This window comes from Raphanus sativus, chromosome 4 (assembly GCF_000801105.2).
Source record: "Raphanus sativus cultivar WK10039 chromosome 4, ASM80110v3, whole genome shotgun sequence".
NCBI lineage: Eukaryota > Viridiplantae > Streptophyta > Magnoliopsida > Brassicales > Brassicaceae > Raphanus > Raphanus sativus.
In genome coordinates, this window is record NC_079514.1 from 49,266,009 (window position 1) to 49,280,722 (window position 14,714).

Below are 14,714 nucleotides of genomic sequence, written 5' to 3' on the forward strand. Positions count from 1 at the left end.
TTATGATTATACAATAAAAATAAATTTATATTTTTAATTTTATAAAATATATTAATGTATAATAATATTTCATAACAAATTTTGAAATTAGTGAAAATATTTACATTTTGAAAGTTAAGATCTTGTTAAAATCTTTTAAAAAGATTTGTTAGAATTTTTAAAATATATATTGATATTTAAAATGAAAAATATCAAAGATATTATAATTAAAGTAGTTAAAAGATTATATATATTATTAGTGTTAATAAAATACATTTAATAAAAACTATAGGATGGTCTAAATTAAAAAAAAATCACACATGAAAGAAGTCATGGCTTCTGTTTTAATATATAAGATTTGTTAAACAATATTCTTATTGTTAATCATTTTAACCATTTTTCATATAATGATTTACAATCATTTATGATGTACATCTAGTTAGGGTTCTTGGTTAACTTTTCTTTTTTTGCTGGAATCTTATAATTAAGCACTACTCTACTTCAATTGGTTTCTGATCTGAAGTTTGGTTCGACTAACCTGCTAAATATGAATTAGTACTAGAGTTTAAAATGTAACTTAAGTTCTTGCCACTTTTAAATTTAATGGACCACTAAAAGTTCGCAAAAAAAAAGTTATGCTAAATGCTAAAGCCTATCTCTGATATTCCATATGTTTCTAAATAAGTCTCATTTTGACATTTTTCACACAGATTAAAAAAGTGACAGAAATATATGTAAATTGTTTATAAATAATTTTATTTATCTCAAATACTATTAGTTACACATTTTTGACTAATAGTATTTGAGATAAATAAAATTATTTATAAAATCAATGCAGTTTACAATTAATTTTCAGCTGAAAGTAATTATAATTTACATTGGAATTGTTAAATAATACTTTTTGTGTAACAAAAAAATATGTTAAAATGACACTTATTATAAAACATAGAGTATATTTTAAATTGCATAATCAGTGAAAGAAAACAATACATTCAAAAGAATTAATTATTAACCTTTTTTTTTTTGAAAACTAATTAATTATTAATTATTAACCTTAGTAACAACATAATCAGTGGTTGGGCTGAGGTTTTGACGGTCGAATTAATTTTCTGGCAACTTTTTGATGGTCAGTTTTGTTTCTGACATTTTTACCCATGCGAAGACCTGAACTGATTTTATCATTTTCCTTATGCTCTTCTAATTACATATCAAAAGTGATTATAATGATTGATGTTAGCGGACCAATTAACCGTTCAGCGTATGAATAGTGATTTGATATTTAGTATTTGTAGGCTTCTTGTTTTGCATCTTTGCTTAAAATCTGCATCGTCTGAAAAAGTTAATAAATTGTTGGCTGAGATCTAGGTTGCAAACAAACTAAAGATGACAGTTTAAATTTTGTATGTTCCCATTTTTCTAGTGTTCCTATTTTTTGGACTATTTAACTATTAGCTATTTCTAAAACATGCATGTTTAATTGATTTTATACATATTAAATAGATTAAATATTAATAACAAATATATAATTTTATGTAATTATTATTTTACGTTAATAGTTTTAGTAAGTATAATTAATATTTTTGTAGTTTGTAACTTATTATTATTAACTAATAAAAATATATACAAACATAAAAGATATTTTTAAAGAAATTTTAAGAAAATATCTTTCTAGTACAGAAGGATTAATATATATCAAAAACCAAACAAATTGTAATTAACAATGAAAATGGCCATTCGTCTAGTTGTAAACTTATAGTAGGAGAAAGATCTTTTTCTTAATGCGATTCATGTCTGTAAAAGATGTACGAGGATCCGCTGATGCAGGGGCGAAGCCAGGAGTTTTATTCCATGGGTGCATTATTGATAAGACACATAAGAAAGAGGTAAACTTGATAAATTATGGGTGCATGATATGCTTTTGGACATGCTTTTTACCATTTTACCTAGCAAATTTTAATGATTTTAAGAATAAAATTTTGTAACTTACTATTTGTATGGGTTCACGTGCACCCCTAACCTATGCTTTGCCTTCGCCCCTGCGCTGATGTGATCATGTGGAATAAGGGGGAGCGCCCAGCCCTTTCCCCTTTTCCAGCTTTAAATATTTTGCATGTTTTTTTTTTTTGCAAATAAATATTTTGCATGTTTATTTCTCAAAATAATATAGTAGCTATGAAATTACAGTCTTTTGAATAATCATAGTGTACGTTGTCCAAAAAACAACGACGTCTAATCAAGGAGTTATTATCCAGGATCTAAATTTAATCGAGATCCGTTTCGGATCCGGCTCTTGATAATAAAATCAAGAATTCTTCAAAACCGAATCTGCATTTGGATATCATAATTTTTAAATCCGAATATATGGATCTGGATCCGTATTTATAAAGTATATTTAGACTTTTTAAGTTTATTAATAATTATATTTGATATATTAATATTTATTCATAAAAAAAGTTTTATAATATTATATTTTAATTTTAAATTATTATATTATATTCATATTTATATTATAAATCTTGTACAAATATTTAACTTATTTATTATTTTAGAATTTTCATATTTAAAAAAAAATATTTTATTAATTATTTTTACAAATCCAGATCCAGATATATGCGGATAATATGATATATAGACGGATACCCGGAATCCGAATATCTGGCCTACGAATCCGAATCCAGATACTACATCCACAGATCCAACAAATCCGAATACTCCAAATTTCCCGAATCTCCGGATTTGTCATACTCCTTAGTAAAAACTGTATAGAGAATTTATGTGTTCTCTTTTGATAAAATGACAATTTTTTCTATTAAAATAGAGTCACTATTTTTATCTATTATTGACAAGCATAATAAGTAGGGATAGACACGGACATCCTAAATTTTAAAGATATATATGATCCGGTCCACCCCGTAAAAATAATCAACTTTTTGATTTGATTCGATTTGTGATCTTCTGGATATTCAGTGCTAAGAATATCCGGAAAATCAATATATTTTATCAGATATCCGTTCGATCCGTCGATCTGATAAAAATAGTAAAAAATTCATTTTTGGAAAAATATTTTAGAAAAGGAAATTTTAATAAATAATGATATTTCATTACAAACTATTTTAAAACTATACACTTTTAAAAATTTAATGACCAAATAACTAATTTAGTTGATAAAATAACTAAAAATCTACATAGAGATTTATATATACAGGTTTTCCCGCCAAAACCGTAAAATCGGGTTTTCCCGCCAAAACCGTAAAATCGGGTTTTCCCGCCAAAACCGTAAAATCAGGTTTTCCCGCCAAAACCATAAAATCGGGTTTTCCGGCCAAAACCGCAAAATTGATTTTCCCGTCAAAACTGCAAAATCGAGTTTTCCTACCAAAACCGCAAAATCAGGATTTTCCGCCATAACCGGAAAATCAGGTTTTCCCGCCAAAATCATAAAATCGAATTTTTCCGTTAAAACCGCAAAATTAACTTCTTGCCAAAACCAAAATTGTTGTATTTATGGATTAATTTTAATTTTATGAACTTGTATATATAATAATAGGCTTATAAATTATAGGCTTATAAATTAAAATCTAAAGTTTTCTTATATGGTCTATTATGGACTCTATGGCAGCCCATAAAAATATGGGTTTTAGTGGATATGGTTCTTAATGGACATGGTTCTAATGGACATGGTCACTCTTTGTCCACAAACAATAAATGGACAAATAGATACGGGCTAATGGACGTGGACTCGCCCAGTTTACAGCTATAATATTACAGATTGTATCATATATCCTTTTTTTTTAATAAGTATTTGTGATTTACTCCTGATTTGACGGTTATTGAATTTTAATATTTGTTTAGATTCATAAAATTATGGATATCCAGATTTTTTGGATCAAAATGAATAATAGATCGGATATTCTGTCCATCCCCGATAATAAACTATTTATTTAAGGTTACCGAGAGACGAGAAAGATGTCGATTAGCCAGAGTCATCTTAACCAGGTTGCAGCAGTTCCGATTGTCTTAGCCATAGTTTGCTATTTCTTCTGGCCATCAATCATTGCGCCGGACCACCTAAAGGGCAAGAAAGACGTATTATAGTTGGTATAGAATTACAGTATTATGACTAATCATACGAATATGCTGAAGGCGGCTATTCATACGTGTAGGTAGTCAAAAAAGATAGTCGAACTTAATTATATGCAACACTCTGAATATTTACTGAACTATTTTTTTTGTTATAAAAATTATTTCAATTTTCATGTATTCAAATTCGATTTGTTCATTCTAGATAATAATAGATACCAGATAAGATCATATTCAAGATACACAAAACGCATTTCTCTTGCCATAGGATAAGACTTAGCGTCTGACGTAACAAGAGAAGTATACTCGTGGCTATGTCAGATTTGGACACTTTCTATTTTTCATAACCTCATGTTTCAGAAACTACAACCTTAACTAGTACAAACTTTTTCCTAAAAATAAAAACGTTACACTCGATGATTCCACACATGGATTTCACTCATGGTATTCATATTTTACAGCTGTCACTTCGACAGATATGGGAATACGTGTATATCGTTTCTGCATCCACACAACAAAGAAATATTTACATTCCTCTGTCCATTTCGTCTGATGTTATATAACTATTATCACGTTGATCATGTAAGCTAACAACAGCTAGCTAGTGTTACACACGTCTCGCCAACCATTATATGTCTCTGGTGAAAAAAAAATGCCGATTAGTGAGAAACTTCCGACTTGGGCCGTTGTTCCGGCTATTTTTTCCGTCTTTTCCGTAATTTCGTATCAGATCCTAATCGCGCCGGACAATTTGAACGGCACTAAGAATGTATTGTCGATGGCTAAGACCATACCACTTCCTGTCGATGGACCAGAGAGCATCGAGTGGGATCCGCAAGGAGGGGGTCCTTATGCTGCTGTTGTGGACGGCCGTATTCTCAAGTGGCGTGGAGATGGTCTCGGTTGGGTTGAGTTCGCATACACATCTCCTCACAGGTTTTTCTTTGTATTACAACGTTTATTAATTAGACCACACCAACACATGCGTAGTGACCAAATAAATTGAGGAAAACAGAACAATTTGTTTAATTATTTACTGTTTTCTTTAGAGGACTATGAGGATTATTGTGCTGGATCCTTTTCATACCTTTTTCTATCCAATAAAATTAGAAAATATATATGTTTACAGTTTACAGACTATGTAAGTTTTTTTAAATAATAACAATGATGTTATTATCCATGCTACATAGAGGAAACTGTTCACGGCATGAAGTAGTACCTACATGTGGAAGGCCACTTGGACTTAGTTTCGAGAAGAAAACAGGAGACTTGTACATCTGTGATGGTTACCTTGGGGTCATGAAGGTGGGGCCAGAAGGAGGCTTGGCTGAGTTGGTAGTGGACCAGGCTGAAGGTCGCAAAGTAATGTTTGCGAACCAGATGGATATTGACGAAGAGGAAGATGTCTTCTACTTCAATGATAGTAGTGACAAGTATCATTTCAGGTATGTTTTAGGCTTTACCAAACTTATATATGCCCTTACTTCCTAATGTTCGAAATGTTTTACCTAATGTTTAAGCTTTACTTAACGTTAATTCTAATGTGTTTTTTTTGTCCCAACGAAACACAAATTTTAGTAGTTTAATTTTTTCTTTTTCAATTTGTAAATAACAAATAAATGGATAGAAATTGTAGTGTGTTTCCGGTTACATTTTAGCATAAAGTTTAATGTATAAATGCTAACGCAAAACAATTTGCATTTGAACAAATCTAAATTTACATCTAACTGTGATTTTTGTTGGTCAGGGAAGTATTTTACGTGACTGTCAACGGTGAGAGGTCAGGAAGAGTGATCAGATACAACAAGAAGACGAAAGAGGCCAAAGTTGTCATGGACAATCTCCGTTGTAACAACGGTTTGGCTCTAAACAAAGATAGATCTTTCTTAATCTCATGTGAGTCTGCCACTGGCCTTGTCCATCGATATTGGATTAAAGGGCCTAAAGCCGGGACTCGTGATATCTTCGCCAAGGTTCCTGGTTATCCTGACAACATCCGTTTAACACCCACGGGTGATTTTTGGATTGGCATACACTGTAAGAAAAACTTATTTGGAAGACTGGCCGTGAATAATCAGTGGTTAGGTAAGTTGGTTGAAAAGACGGTGAAGTTAGAGTTGTTGATTGGGTTAGTGAACGGGTTTAAGCCTCATGGGGTCGCCGTCAAAATATCCGGGGAGACGGGGGAGATAGTTGAGATACTTGAGGACAAAGAAGGGAAGACAATGCAGTATGTGAGTGAGGCTTATGAGAGAGATGATGGTAAGATATGGTTTGGGTCGGTTTTTAAGCCTGCCGTATGGGTCCTTGATCGCAAGTGAGTAGTTCCGTTTGTTGTATGTACGTAGTCATGTTATGTAAGTTCAAGTGTCTCTTGTTTGGTGCTTGTACTTTTAAATATAGACATGCTTGCAGAGTATATGCATCCATATTGTACTATGTACACTTTCAGTTACTAAGTACTTCTTGCTGGTATAACTTTTATGTTTCACACTTTCCTCTGCTCTCTGTTTCTTGTCAAACATAGTTGCTCCTCTTCTTCCTTATCGTACCTCTTCTTCTCTCCTTCCTCTTGTTTACAGGCCCATTGTGTAAGCAACTGAATATATAATTGGTACAGGCCCATTATGTTTAAATTACGCCCATTAAAGGGTTCAAATGGGCCCAATTATGAAATATTCCATAACTCAAGGTTTCTAGTCTAACTTTGACATGTTTCTTGAAATGTTTAATCTGATGTCTGAATCAGAGAAACATAATTTGCTTAATTGTTTGAAGGTAATGATTGAAGTTGACCCTAGGTCGATAATGCCTTTACATGATAGATTACCGACCATTGTTTATTGAATTTAACATTTAATATAATTACCAAATAAAATGTTTGTTCTTTTTTTTTGGTGGGTCAACAAATAAATAAAATGCTTATGTATATGCTTACAACTTGCTTATGTATAGGCTTACAACATTAGAATATTTTGCCCGAACCGTCTTCCACCTGATGATCTCCACGAGCCTCCAACACTTTCTTGTGGCCGAGTCATCTTCCAATATGTGAACTCAAGTTCTTTATGGTAAATGAGTGTACTCTTAATGCATGCAATATTCTTATTAATGGTGACTGGACATAGCTCTCGCGTGGTAAGTAGACTCTGGCATGTGCCCACTTACGTCCTGAGATCCAGATATTTCTCTTTATAGTATAAGTAAGTCGTATAACATTTCGGAAACACTATTATATAGTTTCTCAAATTTTATTTATTTAATTTATCCTATTATCGGCATAAATATACGCTTGAACTTAAACATCCACCTATAGTTCAGGACAATCCCAAGTTCAAGAAAAAACAGAATTTCATTAATCAAACAAAAATGTGTGCACTAGTCCCTCCAGTGTTCCCAAACTTTGGGTGGCCGTCGACAGGAGAGTACGAGAGTTACTACCTGGCCGGAGAGAACCTCGACGACTTTACGTTTCTTGATTTTCCAGCACAAGAGACATATGGAGTGGAACATCATCAGGAGATTCAGGAATTGTTGGGGGTCTCTGTTGCGTCCGAGGGCAATGGGGTCGTGACCAAGAAGCTTAATCACAATGCTAGTGAGCGTGACCGTCGCAAGAAGATCAACTCTTTGTTCTCGTCTCTCCGTTCATGTCTTCCAGCTTCTGATCAGTCGGTAAGTAGCTACTCCGTATATAGTCTAATCAGTTTTACCTCAAAACCGATTAGCAATAATTAGATAATTAGTCTGCTTATTACATTATTTTGATGTGATATTTATAATACGATTTTCTATACCATTTAGAGAAAGAATATTGAATTAACTTTTTTTTCTTTAATTACTTTTTGGCAGAAGAAGTTAAGTATTCCTCAGACGGTTTCTCGGAGCTTGAAGTACATACCGGAGCTACAAGGAGAAGTGAAGAAGTTAATAAAAAAGAAGGAAGAACTCTTGGTGCGAGTATCGAGTCAAAGAGACATTGAACATTACGTTGAGCCGCAACCAAAGGCCGTTACACGTTACGTCGCGACCATTTCTGCGACTAGGCTTGGAGACAACGAAGTGATGGTCCAAATCTCATCGTCCAAGATTCATAACTTTTCAATATCTAATGTGTTAAGTGGGTTAGAAGAAGATGGGTTTGTTCTTGTGGATGTTTCATCTTCAAGGTCTCATGGAGAAAGGCTCTTCTACACTTTGCATCTTCAAATGGGAAATATAGATAATCACAATCTGACGTGCGAAGAGCTAAACCAGAGAATGTTGTACTTGTATGAGGAATGTGGAAACTCGTTTAGATGATAATCTGTTCCTGTTTCTTTTAGTTATGTCATCCTTTTCTCAACATCTAACGTTCACGTAGTCGAGTTGTTTCGTTTATTTTTCTTGTCGAAGTCAATGACCGATTATTACATTTACATGCTACGAATATTGACTGATTACTATGAAATTCATGTTACCGCTAAAACCTTCTATTTTTATCTATACTTTAATCTTTGGTTGCCAAATCTTTTGTCGTCTTCTACTCTTTGTTTATGTATTTTTAATTATTTTACATATTGTTAACAGTTAGTTGTATATAGTGTATTAATAAAATCAACAAAGACAAAAGTGGTAACTAATATTATATAATAGACAACAATATATTATTTGGTTTAAAAGGACAATATATTATTTGGAAAAAGGCCATCGTCTTTTGCGCGCAAGAAGCACCGTGGCGATGGCCCAAACGCCTCAATCTAAGGCGAACCAAGTTTTCTCAAGGCTCTAGCCATGGTGTACCATTGGCTTCATAAGCGCGCCTTGTGTTTTAATTTTGACGAAACCTTAAAACATCTTGGAATTCTATCACTACTTTGACAACCATTTAAATATCAGAGCATTATTATCCCACAAACCTACGAAAAGATTTTTAAAAAAAAATTTTTTTTTACTTTATGTCTTGTAAAAAGAGAAATTAAAATAAATTAATAGCAGATTGCCACATGTTGGTGGGATCCATGAACAGTGCACAAAATCAATAATAAATGTTTTTTCTCTCATGTCGTTTTCTCTTTTTTTTCTGGGTTCCACACTAACTTTTTCCCCTAAAACCTCCTTCAGATCCCGCGGTAACAACGCTCTTAGAATTTTAGGTTTTGTTGGATTTGAGCAATTGAATTTAGTTTTTTAGTTTCAAGTTCTTTTTTGGTGTTTTGGATTTTATCAGTGTGACCATAGCTGACTATATTGGTGTGTATAAGACTGTTTGGTATAGCTGACTAAGGCTAGTGTTTTACAGTATACAAGTCTACTCTATAACTATCTTCTGTACGTAACTATAGAAATAGTTACACGTCTGTAGCTAACACATAAACACACTTTTAACCTACGAACATCTTTTTTTTTGTGCACACCTAGGAACATCTATCAATGCTTATCTAAGTTCCTCTACAGCTGTATATAACCCATGTTTGAATGCATCCTATCGATAAGGCCAGTGCCTTAGAGCGTCATGCGCCGTTTAAAACACAGATTATATTAATAAGTTATAATTTGGTTTTTGGGGAAATTGTTAAGATTTAATTATATAACTAGATTTTGATCCGCGCTTTAAAAGCGCGGATTTATTTTCCTTTATCTTTTTCTAAATTGACAAATATTTAATAAATGTCATATTTTCATATATTTGTTTTTTTTATAAAAGATTTAAGCTTTTTATCTTTCTTTATCGTGTTTCATTTTAAATGAGTATAGGCCTGATCACAATATCCGGACCCGAAGAACCAACCCAAACCGACCAAAAATCAGGGTCCCGAACCCGATCAGACCCGGAGTAAATATCCGAATGAATTCTAAATTGCTATATCCGAAGAACCAATCCGAACCCGATCCGAACCGAGAACCAAATGAGTACCCGAAGATACCCGAAATGTGAATATATATCTAAAAATATATGTTATAATTATATTTATAATTATTTTAATATTTTAAATTAATATCATAAGTTAACTATAGTAGTCATTTTTAGTATTTTTGAGTATTTTTGGATAAAATATGATCTATTCTATTAATTCTTCAACATGTCCAATTGATTAAAGGTTGTGTCCAACATAAAATATAATACATCTAAATAATTATCTAGATATATTATGTAATTACTTTTATTAAAAAAATTGTAACTTCCACGTTGGTTTCCTAAATCTGTAACTTCCACCTATATGTTACGTAATATGCGGTTATTTTTTTCTTTTGGGATCCATCAGAATAAATTCAGTTCCAGTAATTATTATTATTCATAAAATAATTTTGTAATGCTTCTAAGATGTATTCATATTTTGTAAAGTCACCCTTTAATTCCAAAATATTAGTGGTTCACTACTTATTACAAACTGTGGACAACCTTACGTAGTTCAATAAATAAAAATTATATCATTTGGAAACAATAATATTGATACTTTACATTAATAAATATTATGTCCACTATAAAAATTAATGGAAATGAACTGTGGTTTAATTAAGATAATATAATACAATTTAGATTCTGATCAACATTTCAAAGAGTGAGTATATTTTTTGTTTTACATTTTCTAGAAATTCAATTTTTATATTTGTATCTTTTTAATCATATTTGTGTTTTTCTTTGTAATCATATTTGTGTAGAATATTTTCCTTAACTGATTAGTAAAAAGTTTTAATAATTTTATAAAATAGCTGGACTATTAATAGGTCATTTTTCTAATTTAATAATATAGTTTATAAATATATCAGTATTAAAAAGTAAATTTTAAAAATTTAGAATTTTTTTAAATTTAAATTATTTATATTTCATTTCACATAAAATATAATTTAAACATTTTCTACAACAAATTAGAGTTACGCTATATAATTCAAATACAACTGGATTCTGATCCGCTCTTAAAAGGACGGGTATATTTTTTGTTTTATATTTAAAAAAAAAAATTATATTTGTGTGTTTTAATCGTATCTGTGTTTTTTTGTATAATATTTCTTCTAAATAGTTAATAGTTTTTAATCTATTTTATTAAATAGTTGGACCACACCTATATCAATAGGTCATGTTCATGTTTTAAGATCCGCGGGTATAAGTTTTGTTATGTTTGGTATCGGTCAATAGGTCATGTTCGTATGTTCACCTATACCAATAGGAGATAAAAATACTTATGTTGGACATGACTTTTATCAATTAATAATTATCTAAATATCTAATTAAAACATTGAAATTAAATTTTAAATTTATAAAAAAATAACAATTTAAATAAAATTGAATTATATCAATCACCTATAGGTTCAACATGCACCCTCTGGTTTTAACGGTTTTTGTGGGTTTTATCAAAATTTTAGTTGATGAATATCTCTTGAAATCCAAACCGGATTACATATTGAATCACTAGATCTATAGATTTGAAAACATATCCGAATTTTCCTGTTTCAAAATAGACAAAATCTTTACGAATTTACATAATTTTTGTAAAATTATTAATGAAATTTTACATCATAAAATATATGGTGCTTTCAAGTGTGGGTCGAAAAATTGTTTATGTTATTAATATTTGAACACAAATATTTTAAGTTGTTGATATTGTAATATTTATTATTATTAAATTAAGAAGTTTAATTATATGATGAGATTTTGGTTTAAGTCTATTCATAATTCAAATTTTTGTTTCAATTCATATTTTATGAGTTTTAGTTTGGGTTTGACTATCCGTTTAAATCATATAAAATTCTATAAACTAAAATATATAAATTTCAAATTAAAAATAAAAAAGAACAAATCACATATAAATTTTGTAATACATGAACAAGTATCTAAATTTAACATAAAATTACTTATGTTTAAATCTTTGGTTAAAAACCCAATAAATGTGACATATTGGATCCATCTATATATTTCATTTATTTAAAAGACTATTATATCAAATTAAATTAGTAACAAACACAAATATGATTATAAAATAAATCAAATACAAACAAATAATTTTTCAAAAAAAAGATTAAAACAAAAAATATACCCGCCCTTTGAAGGGCGGGTCAAAATCTAGTAGTTTGGATAAAAGTTTACCCAAAAAAATTGTATAGAATGGATATTTTTGGTTACTTTTGGTTACTTTTGAGTAATTTAGATACAAAAATTTGAACCGAATCGGATACTTTGGTTACTCTGAGTATAAATAACCGAACCCGTTTTAGATATTTTGGTTATTTGGTTATTTTTCAGGTTCTTATGCATGAGAACCGAACCCACCCGGATCCGGAAAGATATGATTCGAACCCGATCCGAAAAAAATAAAAATTGAATCTGATTTGTTAATCGGCCCAAATGGTCCAAAAGAGATGATGTGGGCAATGGGCTGGATTTAAAAAAGTGACCAAATATAGATGTGTTATTAATATTACTTGATTGCCCTTAATGAAATATGCAATGTTATTAAAGAAAGTGGTATTTTTAGTAAAAAATCCAATAGAATCCTGCTTTAATAGTATAGATTTTGTTATATACTAAATGTTTGGCTCTATCCGATGCGGGTGATAATACTAAGAGATGGTCCTGACATTTAAAGGGTACGTTAGGAAACATTAAAGTACATGAAAAAGAGAAGGCATTGTTATCCATTGATCTTGGAGTTTGTGTATAAAGAAGTTCACTTTGGCCAGGTTAGGAAACGTTAGAATACATGATAAAAGAGAAGTCATGGTTATCCATTGATCTTGGAGTTTATATATAGAGAAGTGCACATTAGCCAGATTGCAAAACTATGACGAAACAAATAATAAAAAAATTGAATCAGAAAAGTAACATTCTCATCTTTAACAGAAAACACGACCTCACAAAATGTCTTCGCAAAATGAATACTTAATTTGTTTTTCTTGAACAAATTTTTTTTGTTTTTTTTGTTGCAATATATATCTATTAATTATGTATAATTGTCTCCGTTTTCGTTTTCATTTTCTTAGCGTTTCACGATTTTAAAACATTTATTCTCATTTATTTGGCTTTGTTAAAAGAGAAATTTACAGGATCATAATTGTAGCTTCCGGAGTATTATATTAATCTAATTCAGGGTCACAATAAGAATCTATGAAACCTCACTGATTCACATTTACAATTTTCCGTTTTTGAAAGAATAACTAAACCAGAACATATTTTATTTTCGACAGACATCAAGTGGACCTCAGTTTTTAATATAAAGAATGGCTTTGTTTTAAAATCAAGACCGTACCTAATTAAGATAAAGCTATTAAAAACTGAAATGCTTATGTATAGGCTTACATCATCAAGATGCTTATTATAAGATTTTTCAAAAAAAAACATTGAGATGCTTATGTATAGGCTTACGACAACCAAATGTCTGGGAGGACGAAGCCAAAATCATCTTCCACCTGATCACCACACGCCTCCAACAAGATCTTATGCTGACTCATATTTCAGTATGTAAATTAATCTTATTATAGTTTTAATATGCCTCTTTAATTCCTATACATTATATCCAAGGATGACTGGACCTTGTGCATGCGTGGAACATAAGCTCTTCAGCGAAATGATGGCCCAAACCCGTCTCGACAGTTTCTGCCACTATGCTTGGAGAGAATGAAATGATGGTCCAAATCTCATCGTCCAAGATTCCTAAATTTTCAATATCTAATGTGTTAAGTGGGTTAGAAGAAGATGATGGGTTTGTCCTCGTGGATGTTTCATCTTCAAGGTTTCAAGGAGAAAGGCTTTTCTACACTTTGCATCTTCAAGTGGACAATATTGATGATGACAAGCTGAATTGCACAGATTTAAGTCAGAGGATGTTGTACTTGTATGAGGAATGTGGGTACTCATATTAGAGAATAACTTGTTCTTGTTTCTTTTAGTTCTGTCGTCCCTTTCTCCTGAAAATCTAATATTCTCGACCAAAGCATTGTAATTGAGTTGTTTTGGTTTAATAAGCAAATCATATTACATGCAGCAATTCTTTTTTTGCTTACACCTCATTCAACATTACTGGTTACAAATACTAATATAAATATGGGTTATCTCACAAAGCCTCTTGTTAAGGGAACTAGGTGATGGAAAGCGGAAGCTAAATCACTAAAGATCAAGGATGATCTCGAGCAAGTAAGGAACTCTTGGATTTGAAACGAAAAATGAGAATAGAAAAATAAGGATGATCTCGAGCAAGTAAGGAAATTTTGGATTTGAAACAAAAAATGAGAATAGAAAAAGGCACAGATACTCTTCGCAGTGATTAGTGATTGCAATTTTTTTTGTAAAATTTAAATCTTAATTCAATAAATCGTGTAATACAATGATTGAGTATTCCTTATAAATAGTAATGAAATAGATACTAATCCTAAAAGAAAAGCAAAACATAACTTTATTCTAATCTATATTATTATTTGAAAAGTGAATATGTTTACTAGTCATTTTTCCATGATTTAGAGGATAAATTATTAGCTTAAATCATTAGGTTTAATAATATTTTATGTTCAGTTATTAATTAATCTTAATAATTAATTTTAGTGCTTTAGCTGATAACTCATCATTATCTTAAGAATAATTAAAAAATTGTAACGATAATATCATAGTTAAATATATTATATTTACTTAAGTAATATTAATATATATATATATTTGGTTTAGTAATACTAAACCGGCTCTATTT

General features: G+C 30.7%; 2 protein-coding genes across 2 annotated transcripts; both read left to right on the top strand.

The window, feature by feature from the left end:
• The first annotated feature begins 4,524 nt into the window (after positions 1-4,524).
• LOC108837122 (protein STRICTOSIDINE SYNTHASE-LIKE 9) lies at positions 4,525-6,552 on the top strand. Its single transcript, XM_018610190.2, has 3 exons — positions 4,525-4,995; positions 5,250-5,504; positions 5,807-6,552. Exons 1-3 carry the CDS (start codon positions 4,712-4,714, stop codon positions 6,378-6,380), a joined length of 1,113 nt encoding a protein of 370 aa, XP_018465692.1. The 5' UTR covers positions 4,525-4,711; the 3' UTR covers positions 6,381-6,552.
• Positions 6,553-7,072: 520 nt separating this feature from the next.
• On the top strand, positions 7,073-8,472 carry LOC130511555 (transcription factor ORG3-like). The gene is made up of 2 exons (XM_057008704.1): positions 7,073-7,734; positions 7,912-8,472. Exons 1-2 carry the CDS (start codon positions 7,429-7,431, stop codon positions 8,359-8,361), a joined length of 756 nt encoding a protein of 251 aa, XP_056864684.1. The 5' UTR covers positions 7,073-7,428; the 3' UTR covers positions 8,362-8,472.
• Positions 8,473-14,714: the final 6,242 nt, after the last annotated feature.